This window comes from Nipponia nippon, unplaced genomic scaffold (assembly GCF_047370975.1).
Source record: "Nipponia nippon isolate SJK-2023a ecotype South Korea unplaced genomic scaffold, ASM4737097v1 scaffold_5, whole genome shotgun sequence".
Taxonomy (NCBI): domain Eukaryota; kingdom Metazoa; phylum Chordata; class Aves; order Pelecaniformes; family Threskiornithidae; genus Nipponia; species Nipponia nippon.
This window is the reverse complement of record NW_028262369.1, coordinates 78,534,218-78,547,574: the sequence shown is the minus strand read 5'-3', so window position 1 is coordinate 78,547,574 and position 13,357 is coordinate 78,534,218. Positions and strand designations below refer to the sequence as shown.

At 40.2% G+C, this 13,357-nt stretch overlaps 2 protein-coding genes and 1 long non-coding RNA gene across 13 annotated transcripts in view; 1 reads left to right on the top strand and 2 right to left on the bottom strand.

Annotated features, from left to right (window-relative positions):
• The first annotated feature begins 230 nt into the window (after positions 1-230).
• On the top strand, positions 231-9,725 carry KLHL41 (kelch like family member 41). The gene is made up of 6 exons (XM_009462031.2): positions 231-1,756; positions 4,510-4,667; positions 4,760-4,867; positions 5,712-5,897; positions 7,693-7,839; positions 8,707-9,725. The coding sequence occupies exons 1-6, from the start codon at positions 647-649 to the stop codon at positions 8,816-8,818; spliced, it is 1,821 nt and encodes a 606-aa protein (XP_009460306.1). The 5' UTR covers positions 231-646; the 3' UTR covers positions 8,819-9,725.
• Positions 3,746-7,685, bottom strand: LOC148052355 (uncharacterized). The gene is made up of 2 exons (XR_015698785.1): positions 6,562-7,685; positions 3,746-4,209 (listed from the first exon to the last, which is right to left on the bottom strand). It is a non-coding gene; the product is annotated as an uncharacterized LOC148052355 (long non-coding RNA).
• The window catches only part of FASTKD1 (FASTK mitochondrial RNA regulator 1), a 22,734-nt gene continuing 17,222 nt past the window's right edge, over positions 7,846-13,357 (bottom strand). For 4 of the 11 annotated variants that reach the window (XM_087731784.1, XM_087731783.1, XM_087731792.1 and 1 more), the window contains one exon: positions 10,895-12,424. In XM_087731784.1, coding sequence (XP_087587910.1) covers positions 12,335-12,424 — 90 coding nt within the window. In that variant the 3' untranslated portion in view covers positions 10,895-12,334. Of the gene's footprint in view, positions 8,189-9,857; positions 10,874-10,893; positions 12,425-12,470; positions 12,847-13,357 lie in introns of those variants that run through there. The other 7 variants (XM_087731791.1, XM_087731790.1, XR_015698783.1 and 4 more) reach the window with 6 other exon arrangements.

Genomic DNA, 13,357 nt, shown 5'->3' with positions numbered 1-13,357 from the left:
TAAATACAACCAATTCAAAAACCCTACTGTTTAGACATAAAATGTACATTATTCAGGTTTATTATCAATATCTGCAGAAATTGCAGATGTGATATGGGTATGTAAAAAAATTATCTTAGAGCACGGATAATTGATGCAAAGTTCTGGAGTTTTTGAATATCTTGATGACTGCAGCAATGAGATGTGTTAAGCAACTCTGAAAAAATGAACAGTAGGTGCAGCTGACAACTCGATTAATAATATTTCTATTTCAGAATATTTGGTACATGTATCTTTACAATCTTGCTCATAGCTGTCTCACTGAGGGTCAGATTCCACCGTCCTTACTCATGTCAAATAATTTCTTACACTGCACGTAATCTCATTGATTCAATGTGGAGAATGATGGTAAAACCTGACCGTAGTGACTAAAAGCAACAGTTGCTTCTTTCACTCTTTGACAGCTGTGAGAGCAACTCTTTTTTTCCAAACCATCCATCCTAAATTCCAACCGGTAAGAGTATGTACCTATATTTAGCTCGCGAGATTAAGTTCCAGAGGCTTCAGGCAAGGCAAAGCACATTGGTCTGCCTTTTTTACAGACCGACCTTTGGGCAGACAACAGCTAAAGCTTTCTGCTCCCTCCCCTTTCCCAAGTATTTGCGAAATGGATTCCCAAAGGGAACTCACTGAAGAGCTCAGACTTTACCAATCCACCCTTCTTCAGGATGGCCTTAAGGAACTCCTCGAAGAGAAAAAGTTTATAGATTGCTCTCTGAAAGCCGGTGACAGAAGCCTGCCTTGCCACAGATTGATTCTGTCGGCATGTAGCCCTTATTTTCGTGAGTATTTCTTATCCGAGCAAAATGAAGAGAAAAAGAAGGAGGTAGTTCTAGATAATGTTGACCCCAACATCCTGGATATGATTGTCAAATACCTTTATTCAGCAAGTATTGATCTTAATGATTCTAACGTGCAAGATATTTTTGCTTTGGCCAGTCGCTTTCAGATCCCTTCTGTATTCACTGTGTGCGTCTCCTATCTTCAGAAGAGGCTTGCTGTTGGTAACTGTCTGGCCATCCTTCGGTTAGGTGTTCTGCTTGATTGCCCACGACTTGCGTTTTCTGCCCGTGATTTTGTTTCAGATCATTTTGTGCAGATCTGCAAAGAAGAGGACTTCATGCAGCTTGCCCCGCATGAACTTATCTCAGTTATTTCACCTGACAGCTTAAATGTAGAGAAGGAAGAACTGGTATTTGAAGCAGTAATGAGATGGGTCCGAACAGACAAGGAGAACAGAGTAAAGAGCCTGGGGGAAATTTTTGACTGCATACGTTTTCGTCTTATGCCAGAAAAATATTTCAAAGAACATGTGGAGAAGGATGATATAATTAAAGGCAACTCAGACCTTCAGAAAAAAGTAAAGATTATTAAGGATGCTTTTGCTGGAAAACTGCCTGACTCTAGCAAAAGTACAGAAAAGTCAACCAAAGGGGAGGTGAATGGCGATGTAGGAGATGAAGATTTACTGCCTGGCTACCTAAATGACCTTCCCAGACATGGCATGTTTGTCAAAGACCTAATTCTTCTGGTTAATGACACTGCTGCAGTAGCTTATGATCCTCTTGAAAACGAATGCTACCTAGCAGCCCTGGCAGAACAGATTCCCAGAAATCATTCCAGTATAGTCACCAAACAAAATCAGGTCTACATTGTTGGAGGACTGTATGTGGAAGAGGAGAACAAGGATCAGCCTTTCCAGTCATACTTCTTCCAGGTATAAGCTTTATAATTGTTGGTGCAATAATAGGTGCTTATAAGAGTTGTTACTGAAAAGTATTCCGAGTCTATGCAAGCGAGTTGGCTGGTCTGTCTGTACAGTCGATGGAGAGAAGTATCTATAGAGAGCTATTCCTGTCTCAGAGATAAACGAAACCAAGGGACTTGCATCTTCTCTTTCAAGATCAAACCCCTGGTGAGATCTCAGAAAAGATTAAAAGGATTAGTATATAATATCTAGGCACCGGCTTTCATTGTTTAAGGCCCAGATTTTTCATGGTACGGATGCCTAAATTTAAGCCTAATAATATTTTTGTAAAATACCTTTTGTGAATTTCTGTTAACTTCCATGAGTTGAGTGCTTAGCTCCTCTAGATGTAATGAGATGTCTTTCTTTTTTTGCGTCTGAAATATTTTTATGACAACAGTAATGTGCATATTTTAAATGCCACTTTTGTCACTAAAATTCCAGAAGTCCTTTTGTCACATCTACGTTTGAAAACCTAAAGACATTCTAAAATACATAATTTAGAGGTAGAAAGTTGTTTTCTTGGCAAATTGTCAATGTCAGTACACTAAATACCATGTTTCAACCGACAGCGTAATTTTATATCTTTGTAAATCTGTATAAATATAAGGCTGATGAATACAAACTGTAACTTCCCCAACATATTTCAGAAAACTTAGCAAAAATACAATGTGGCATGCTTATACCATAAACTAATTCCGTTGTGTTTTTAGCTGCCTGGCTATATGCTTTGGGGGATATTTAAGCTATCTCATGATGAATTATGCAATGTGCTGCTGGCTGTGTCCTGTCTTTAGGCACACTGGCCTAAAAGAGTGAAAGTAGGCCTGTTTCGATATGAAATAAAACATTGATAAGCAGTGATAGAATTTTAAAGCCTTCAGATATTAAAAAATGCAAATATTAAATGTTTATAGGAGTATGGCTCATTGTGATTTCACACACAATGAAAGAGTTGGTTTCAGGCATTCGTTCTATCTATGAGAGGGAGGTCTTAGTTTGCTAGAGAGGGATTAGCACTGTTTCATTTCCTTATGCAGGTGTAAGACACTTATCACTGAAGTGCAGAACTTGTTCCAGAAATATTCTTCTAATAGCAATACTGCGTTGATGTCGTCATGTATATAATCCAGAACTGAATAGTCTAAGTCTTAGGCTACTAGAAAGGGTCCTCTGAAAAACTAAACCTCAAGGTTGATATTAAAAACTGATGAAGTTTCCAGAATCCTACTTTATACATCTACATCCAGTTTTCTGAAATCCTGCTCTCTCGCTTGTCATCTTTAAGCTTGCTTGCTGCTGCTGCTGCTGCCCATAGTTAAAATACTTGTCTGCGTTACCCATGTGGCTGCTGTTCCCTCTAAAATGTTAATGTGGTGCCAAACTGATTTTCACTTACTTCACCAGTGAAGCACCTGTTATCATTTTATTTGGTAGCTAGCAATCCAGGAGAAAACAAGGCTGCCACTGGCTCAAAAATGCATGACTAGTTTATGCCCTATCATCAGTAGATAGGTCATCTTCAAGACTGAGTCACCAAGCATGCTGTGATCTGTGATGGGTACATCTTCTCCTCATTACACCACCCAGATCCAGCTGCTGGGGCAATCCATGTCCACGCACTAAATGTCACTCTTGCAATAAAACCTCCTGTCCAGTAGGGGTGGTCTGTCAAACTTGGGAGGTGCATTTTAGCACGGAGACCTTGACTGTTGAACATCCTTCTGGAAAAAGGCTGTCACTGCGCTAAACCCAGATCTGATTACTTTGAAGTTTCTCGTGCTTTCTGTCAAATGGCTTTACACTCATGCAAAGTCACATTTTACCCTCTCTTCCTGTACATCGTGAAGCAAATTTATATGCAATAGAAGAGAGAAAATACTCTTTTTGAATGTTAGACAGCAATCAGGTTCAACTGTAAGTAAGTTCTCAGATCAGAATAAAAATTAAGCAGCACAGTTCTAAGAAAATACTGTTTTATTTTGTTTGTTTGTTTTTTTTTTTCTTCTGTCCTCCTCCTGCTGCTTCTCCTTAGGTGTTTTCAGCATACTGAATGTGAATTGAGACAGCCGTGGGAGTACGTCAGTAGGGATGACATCAATATTATTGCCAGTGGAGCTGCACTGCCTGCCTTTTTTGCTTAAGAGTGAAGTCTTTATTTGTTGTGCCTTCAGAGATCTCAGGAACTTTTGAGGTTATTTGTGATGAAACACCACTTCTTTTGCTCTAGGGATTGCAGAAGAAACGTCTGTGCCATTTGCCACGTAATACTTGCTGATCATTAAGAGGAATGGTGTGAGGATGTCTGGCATCTCTCATTGTAGCGATGAGCACAACCGGCTAAAAGTATGGAATGGCCGGAGTGTCTGCTCCCTTCAGGCAGGGAGCCTGTTCTTTCCAACAGACCCCAGAGAGTGAGGGACCTTTAAACAAGGAAGAAGAGCTTAATAACAAGGCAAAGAAACTCCGTGAGGATGTGTGAGGGTGAGCAGATGCAGAGAGCTGCGTGGCATCGACTCTGCTAGATCTCAGCACTATGAAGCATGGGTGGGTAGAAGGCATCGTTCATTAGCTGCACTGAAGAAAGGGTAAGTTGTTCAGGCAAGCAGAGGAGCTGTTGAGAGACACTGAGTGCAGTTAGATTAACTTTGTGGAACAGTGTTTGTTGTGTGGATTTCTACTGTTTGCCTTTCCTAACACTTCCTGTTCTGATGCTCTTTCAGCTGGATAGCATCGCTGGTGAGTGGGTTGCCCTTCCTCCGCTGCCGTCGGCCAGGTGTCTCTTCGGGCTGGGAGAGTCAGACAACAAGATCTATGTAATTGCAGGCAAGGACCTTCGCACTGAGGAGTCTCTAGATTCAGTGTTGTGCTATGATCCTGTGTATGTTTAAAATTTAATTATGCCCACTGAGGACCTGTAAATAGCCCATTGTTAGTTGAGAGAGCCTAACGGTGGTATTCTTCTTGTTCCAGGGCAATGAAATGGGGTGAGATCAAAAAACTACCCATCAAAGTATATGGCCATGCTACTATCTCAAACAATGGATTGATATATTGTCTGGGTGGAAAAACTGATGATAAGTGAGTCTCTAAGTCTTTTCATGACAATTTATAACATTATTTGGTTGATCCGTTATAGATTGTATGTCCTCACTCTCCGAAATCAGGGTTTCGCTTCTTTACATCTCTGGATTAAGGCTGCTAACAATTTGGCAGAGGCAACACATTATGGTATATAGGATATCTTTTTCATGATAAGGTAAAATTGCATATAAATTATAATCCCAACTAGTTATTTTAATGACCGTACTTATTTCCAAGGCAAATTTTACGTGCATTGCAGACACATTAGCAATAGCTAGCTATAAGGACCCTCACTGAAAGTATTATTTCCTTCCAGATAGAAATACTTAGGTGCCATGGAATTACTGTGTCAGTTTTTCAAATTTTCTGACCTGTGATGCCTGTTATACCTTAATGGGTATAATATTAGGAAAATCAAAGTTTTCACTCACACTGAGCATATGGTGGTAATTTTTCAGTGTTTGTATAGGGGACAGTTAAGATACAAGCTTGTCAAATCAGCCAAAACAGCAGCATAATCTTTCTTTTACAACCTTAGTCATACATTCCTCCACAAACCCATCTGAATAGAATACGCTGGGAAAGGACGTTGTCTTTCTCCTGTAAGGCACAGTGAAATTGCTGCCCTGTGTAAGCAGCATGTAACATTTGATTTAATTCTATGAATGTGATTAGTGCTTTGTAGACATGCAAAGATTCCCAGGTTAGATACAAGAAAAGATCTCATGGAGAGGAAAGAGGTGTTATACATAAACCCACACAATCCACCTCAACTAGGTCTCACTTGGAACAAGCCAAAATTTCACTCGAAATGATCACAGGTTTTCTTTTTCCTCCCCAGGAAATGCACTAATAGACTATTTGTATACAATCCCAAGAAAGGAGACTGGAGAGACCTGGCTCCAATGAAAGTGGCTCGCTCGATGTTTGGAACAGCTATCCATAAGGGCAAGATTGTCATTGCAGGTGGTGTCACTGAAGATGGCCTTACAGCATCTGTTGAAGCGTTTGATCTAACCACCAATAAGTGAGTGCAATATTCAAGCTATTTTTAAGCAAGTGTTTTATCATCTAGGCTTTTAAGAGCTCTGAGAGAAGAGTCACGAGGGTGTTCTGGTGCCTGTACTCCCACTGAGGCACTTGGTCTACATTCACGTCTTCAGCAACAACAGCAGCAGCAGCTTAAGGAGCCCGTATCTCTGGCATTTTCCTGCCCCCACATGCATTTTCTATGCTAGCATAGCTACATTGCAGACATGATCAAAGAGCTCATGTAGCAAAAATAACTCATCCTCTAAGGTTGTTTTTTTTTTAAAGTCTGATTACTTTCCCGATTTAGTTGACCACAGAGCCACATAGACAGGTGTGCTGGCGTAATAGGGGAGAAGTGGGAGAGATGGGCACGGGCCACGCAATCTAGTTGAAACAGCACTGGCACTGAATATGAAACCCCAGCAAGAGAAATCAGGTGCCTGAACAGGACTGGCTGAATGTCCTTCGGGTACGCGGCCTTGTGTCGTCTTGCTGTTCACTTACCTTGTCACAGCGAATACCATTCACCACTAGTTAGTGACAGGCAGATAACTCTGCTTATTTATTTAATATGAAAACTCCAGAAAGACTTTCAATTTTAAGTGCATGCTCTGAAATACTATAAAGAAAAAGTAATGACAAAAGAGAGTGAGTCATACCTGGAATTAGCTCAGTTTGGTCCAGATACTTTCCAGTTTCTTCCTCACAGCCAGAATCTTTCGCAGTCAGCATCCCTCAAATGTTCATGATTTTCCAGGAGTTTATACCCTCTGTATCTGTGTCTTTCTACTCTTAATTTCGCTTTTTGTTTCTTTTCCTTCCTATCATCTTATTTACAAACTTTCATTTAAAATAATATCAGTAAAGCTTTATTATGACAGCTCAAACTTGTAAGTCGTCCTGGATGCACCTTTATTTTATTAATAAGCACTTCTATTGTATAGAAACACATTTGGCTGTGCTGTCTTCGCTGACAGGTGGCATTGCAGCCATCAACCTCACAACAAAAGCTTTAACTTAAATGCATGCTATCCCAAAGAGACTTGCTTATAAAATTTAACAATACAGAATATGAATTATGCCAGAAGTCGTTCTCTGAGGGAACTTTGGACTTTACACCTTCTATAGAAAGAAAGATCATTTTGTTACCATGATGTTTGGCACGTTCTTCTCTTCCTTTGTTCAGAACCACGTGCAGCTTGTGCTCTGAAAAATCTGCAGGCTCTTGTCTTGGTTTACTGTTTTGTAACAGTTAAGTCACACAAGCGAGAGAGACAAATTAGCCTATGCGTTTTGACGTTGTCATCATCCAGAAGTGGGATATCTGTATGTTTTATATGTTCATAGGTATGAATTGGCAGAAAATGTGAAATTATGCTAATGAGCTCCAGTGACTTTTTTTTTAAACTCAAATTATGATGTCAATGCCACTTGAAATGAATATGCATTTTGGAAACTATAGGTAAAAATGAGAGTAGCTGGAGAACAGTACATCTGTATAAAGTGTATTACTGATGATGGGACCAGGTGACCTGTAAGAAGTGGTCTCTTGGAAGAGATGATTACATCCTGATGTAATTCCATCGCTTAAGCCTTGCAGGAAGTCCCTGTGGGGATGGAGACACTGAAACTCACTGCTGATAAATCTCAGAATTTTTTCCTTTTACTAAACCATTCGCTCAGGCGGTCCTTCGTACCTGAATTTACGTCAGCCAGAGGTGTATTTTTTAGCACATTCAGTTTAGAATATTTCTCGTTTGTTTAACTTCGTTTTTTCTTTTCATCTTCAGGTGGGAGATTATGCCTGAATTTCCCCAAGAGAGAAGTTCCATCAGTTTAGTCAGCCTAAGTGGAGCTTTGTATGCTATTGGAGGCTTTGCAATGATTCAGCTTGAATCTAAAGAATTTGCACCCAGTGAAGTCACTGACATATGGAAGTAAGTTTAATTTTAATCATGCTTTCCTGGTGGAAAGCCATATCTACAATCGAGGTTTGTAGACACCGGAGGGTAAAAATAGTTTTCTGTTTAACTGTGGAAATGAACCGTAGTACAGGTTGTAAAGCCGTTGTTGACAGATAGAAACGTTTGTCAGAAAGTACAAATAAACATGAGACTTGGATCTAACGACTACTGCCACCTACTAATAATGTGAACAGTCTGAGGCATGATCTTCAGATTCTTTTCCTCTTTAAAAGAGTAAGTTGCCGTATCTCTTGGTGGGCTTAGCCTTGTAACTGTACCATAAAAACATTCTCTGTTTCATGACATTCTTACGGAGAAAAGCCTGTAGACACAGAGTATTCATGTGTTAACAGTCAAATGAGTAATTGTTCCAAGAGAATCAGAAATCCCTATCTATCTCCTAGATTTTTTTTTTTTTTAATCTAAATCACGGTAGCAGTGATGAAACATCACATCTCTGCTGTGACTCTTCCATTGCTAAGGTAAATTCAGGAGTTTTAACTGGCAGAAGGATAGGAAGGATTCCCAGAAAAAACAGCTTTATATGTAAGAAGCTGAAGGAATTCAGAAGGGATACTTAAGACAAGGAGAAAGCTTTTATAGGAGTAATTAAAGTGTGACACAGGCCAGCAACAAGCTTTAGGGACCAGCAAAAGGACAACTGTGCAAGAACACCTTTCTGTTCCGGAGGAGAAAAGCAGCCTTTTGTGGCATCCTTCAGCACATGGATGCCACAAGCGTTTGCAACATGTGGACTATCCTCCTCCTCATGCATGTGTGATGAAGTATCAAACTAAAATTTTAAGAAGCTATGTTCTGACCTTGTTTTGTTAAATGCAGGTATGATGATGAAAAGAAGGAATGGATTGGCATACTGAAAGAGATCCGATATGCTACTGGAGCCTCCTGCCTGGCTACACGCTTAAACCTCTTCAAGTTATCCAAACTGTAAACAAAATGCTGGACAATGTGACATGGTGAGGGAGTTTCGATAGGCTCTTCTGGTTTTGTTGCATGAAAATGTCCCCAAATTGTACAGAGTTTTGTAGCAGCATACTAGTTATACTGCTACCTGTTAAACAGTTCATCTGTCTGTCCAAGTCTTAAGATATTTACTAGCTAACCAACAACAACTAAATTTTTGCCAATGTTTAAAATCCTGAAGAATTCTAATTAACGTTGATTAGAATAAATGAAGATTTCAGAGAGAACTCCATTTTTCACTCTCTGAAATTGCCAATTAAGCTAGTTAGACTTCCTTACACTCAGACAATCCAGGATATTGGTGGCTTATCCTCCAAACAATGCCCATGAATTAAGTTAAATACAACTAGTAGGTTGCTAATTTTATTCTGACTGGCTGTTTGTACAGCCTGATTTCCCCCTTCAACAATGTATGTAAATCCTGCCTTCTTCAGCCATATTTTGAAAATATTTTCATTAGAGCCTTCTAAAACTAATTTAGCCTGGAATTGAAGGGCATATTGAAAACAAAAGTGGCCTAATACTATATGGCCTAAGAAATGCCAATCTCAGCCAAAGCTGTACTAGTAGCCAGACTTGAGGAAAGAGAGAGAAGTTCACGAGGTTAATAGCTCTACTGTTTCACCTACTATGTTTAGGCTTCTGGTACCAAGGATTTTCCACTTTTTTTTATGCTTTTATATTTATTTCCAAAGCAAATATTTAATGGAAGTTTTTCTCAGAGATGTGAGGCCATTAGAAGCATTCATGAAAAAGTCCTAGAAGAGTTGATCATCACCAAGTACCTCTGGCAGAGAGGACTTTTCTATCTAATAGCGTTGATGCATTTTGATGTTGAAACTTTTAACAATTAAAGTTTGTTTTTAAAACTACAACAGTATCACTTGATGGTGTCTCTTTTAGCGATCAGCTCATCAGCATTATCGCATCGACAGGACACAGATTTCTTAGTACAGCCTTTGCCCAAAACAGAGCACTCACTTTTCTTAAAGTAGAGCATGCCCACCATTTTTACAGAGTATCTATCTCCTCAAAGGATTTCTCCATTGAATAAAGAGGGCGTCTCAAATCTAAAGGATGTCATAAATCTAATGTAGCAAGAAAACTGGAAAAGCAGCCCACCACACCTGACTAAATTGACCCCTTGCATTGCCTTCCTAGGAGACAGAGGTAGACATATGGCAAAGGCACAGCCAACATAGCTCATTTCGGTATGCTACTGTACACCAGTACTTAATCTGTGGGACATCTTTTTCTGTTTTTGCCGTTAGTGCCCAAACCTTCAGCTGTTCTTAGCATCTCTTCATTGGCTTCAGTTAAATCACTGGTTTACACCAGCCCATCTGCTCTAACACTTACTGATTTAATTTAGAAAGAATGACTGCAAAGGATCAAAAGCAGCAGATTTTACTGAAATACTCTTATATTTTGCTTTTCTTAGATGCCCTTTCCGAATCAACTCATAGCAAGTTTTAATTCTCTTCCCATTGCACATACTTGTAACTTTATCCATACAGAACTCGAAGATACCTGGCTTGGCACAGAGTGGCTGCCGGGTACCTCAGAAGCAGGGTTCAGCTCAAACACGACCACCCATGACTGACCGCTTCAGCTACAGCCACTGCCACCTTTCTTACGCTCCAGGGTTGCTACATGAAGGCCATCTGTACAGAAGCAGGGTCACGTAACAGCCCTCTGACTTGTAGCCCAACTTCTGAGATCCTAACCTATATTTATGATTGTTTTCTCCATTTTATACACAATACAACGTGCGTATAGTCTTTCTACGTGCTGTGCCTTCAATGACATTTCCTCAAAGCACTTGCCTTCTACGTCTCGGAGCCCTTGTCCATTTGACACCATAAGCACACAGCCATCTACTCGTTTTTTCAGTCATCCCACAAACACGAGGGTACCTCAGGAGGAAAGCATCTTGCAGCTTGGATCCGTTCTGTCACTTTTTCCTGGCTTTTCATTAGTGTCCTGATTTGTATTCAGTCAATGAAAATATTTTCTTCTACTACTGAGTAGTAAAAAAAAATAAAATAGTGACAGCCAGGTGCATAATGGTCAATTCAGAAATGCAGTTGCTTACCTCTGCCAGGTTTCAAAGGAAGTGGCAAAAAGAATTATTACTTCTACTAAAAAGGCAAGAAAACATATACACAGTGTGTGTGTGACAGAGATGGGCACAGCTAGCAGTCGTCATGAGGTAATGGCGGCTGCAGTCACAACATGGCTGCCTCCGAAAACGGGCCGATTTGCAGAAGTATGACCACTCTACAGTTACTGTTCTACAATGAACGTCCTCCTGGCTAGTCCACTTTTTCCTTCTGCATCTCGGTATCCCGTGCCTCCTAACACAAACCCTGGCTGAGCGCAATCACAGGAAGCCTGGTGACTGGCAGATGGTTTTGAAACATGATAAATAAACCAGCAATGTTTGTCACCACCAGTAACCAAGGTGGTTGTCACTCTCTGAAGATTTTTCTTGGTCTTGATTCTTGGTTTCAGTTTGCAGCCTAATTTTGCTCTTTTGTACACTGTCTTCTTTACAGAACAGGCAGGTTACATGGTTGGTCTAATTTTGTTTTATTTCTGTTAGCAAGGGCTAGTCCAATGCATAATGCCGTAATAATAAATTTCATGAATTATCCAGTTGCTACTAAGTGCCTGTGTCTCACAGAAGCACTGTTTTCTCCTCATCTTGTATAAATCTTTCAGGTATCCCTTCCAAGTTGCATTTAACTGGAGTACAGGTGTTTCAAAGGTCCGGGTGGCTGCCAGACCTCTAGAACTAGTCTCTCTCTTAAGCCTGTGAAGGTGTTCCAGAAGGCTCAAGCCACGCTGCTTCTGCACATGCCACATCACAGGGTAGGAGAAGCAGCTGGAGGTTCCTCATTGCACAACACCCTCCCCTGACAGTCACCCACAGTTCCTCTGTTCTGGAAGACGGAACCAGAATGGCTGTAATAGCAGTCCTATTCTTAGTAAATCTGCATTTCAGTTTCTTGGTTTCACAGTACAGATACTGTTTGATCCCTATTGCTCATTCTGTCACATGCTGGAGGACAGACATAGTTTCCAGGAGATCTGCTGCCTCCTCTCTCACAGTCAAGAGTATTTCCGACTTTTTATTTGGACAGTTTTATGTCTGGCTAAGCCTCTGCGCTATTTATTTAGGAGATGATAATGTAGTTTTATGGCAGAACCGTCACAGACTCATGTACTTAAAGAATAGCTTCCAGGTAATGGGAGATTTTAAGCATCCTTATCACATCATCGTGGCCCATTGTGACCTGCCTTTTGCGATCCCTAACAAACTGAGGATTAAATCTCTTGACACCTGATGCCCCATGGCAAGCCTTGGTCCAGCTGGCTCACAGATAAAGAGATTTTTAAAATGAAGTATTCCAGGATTACAAGAACTTTAATGGTACATAAAGTGTTTGTATAAAAAGTACTTTCGACTGCATGTCTGACATCACTGTATGCCATACAGATGCTTTCTCAGATATTCTAGCTGTTCACCTTTTGTTGACAGAACCATAGAATTCCATTCGAAGTGAGGAATCTGTAGAACAGAATCGTACAACCTGAGTGTTAACGCTGGTATAAGCCACATACCATCTTACAGCAAAGAAAAGGCTCTCTGATATCTGTTGTTCTCCACTTGAATATATTTTATCCCCTGTATCCTTCTAAAACCTAGGCTTATTCTAATACTGAGAAGATTAATTTCTCAATGTATGATTCTTCTTCACGTAAGTAGAGTCAGTTTGCTTCCAAAAAGCAGCACAGTTGCAGAGGGGTAAAGCAGATGCCCACGCAATACAGGCTATGACAACTCCATTACACCATCTCCCACCTTTTGCAACCCAAATCGAGAGAAAAATCCCAAGTCACTATAGTTTGTCATGTTAATATATCAAACTGGAAAGGTGTATCAGTAGCATAACACTTCCTGTCAGGGCAATATGAGAAAGGATGATTATCCTGTTAAAAAAAAAAAACAAAACCACCCAAACTTAAGCTTAAAGAAGGATTTTAGCTAAAATTAGAGTAGATGAGTAATTATATATACAGGAGAATCTGCATTCATGAGCCTCCATTACCCAAATGTTTCTATGCTGCTGGCTGTGAACTATCTCTGGCCACTATTCTGCCCTGTCACAGCACTATCACTGCAGCAGACAGACAGCATCCATACCCCATCTTGCAGCTGCCGCTGCTGTCTCTCTGTCACTCAAAGAGGACATGTTCAATCTTTTTCTAGTGTAGAAATCTTTGGTAAATTGAACTGAAACTCTTGTTTCACTTTTTCTCCTTTACTCAGGCTACACTGAGATTGCTAGTTTGCCTGTAGTAAAGTAAGACTGAGACCTTTTGACTTCAGTTTTGCTGTAGCCGCTTTCAGAAAAGGTGCAAGTTCTATGAAGTCCTTACATCATCTTGAGAACAGCTTGGAATTTCCCCCCTAAATGCAAAAATTGCTGTCACCCAATAG

Coding starts and splice junctions, on each gene's coding strand:
- KLHL41 (XM_009462031.2), top strand. CDS start 647: ATGGATTCCCAAAGGGAACTCACTGAAGAGCTCAGACTTTACCAATCC. Junction 4,868..5,711: donor GGTGGAAAAACTGATGATAA/GTGAGTCTCTAA, acceptor TTTCCTCCCCAG/GAAATGCACTAATAGACTAT. Junction 7,840..8,706: donor GAAGTCACTGACATATGGAA/GTAAGTTTAATT, acceptor TGTTAAATGCAG/GTATGATGATGAAAAGAAGG.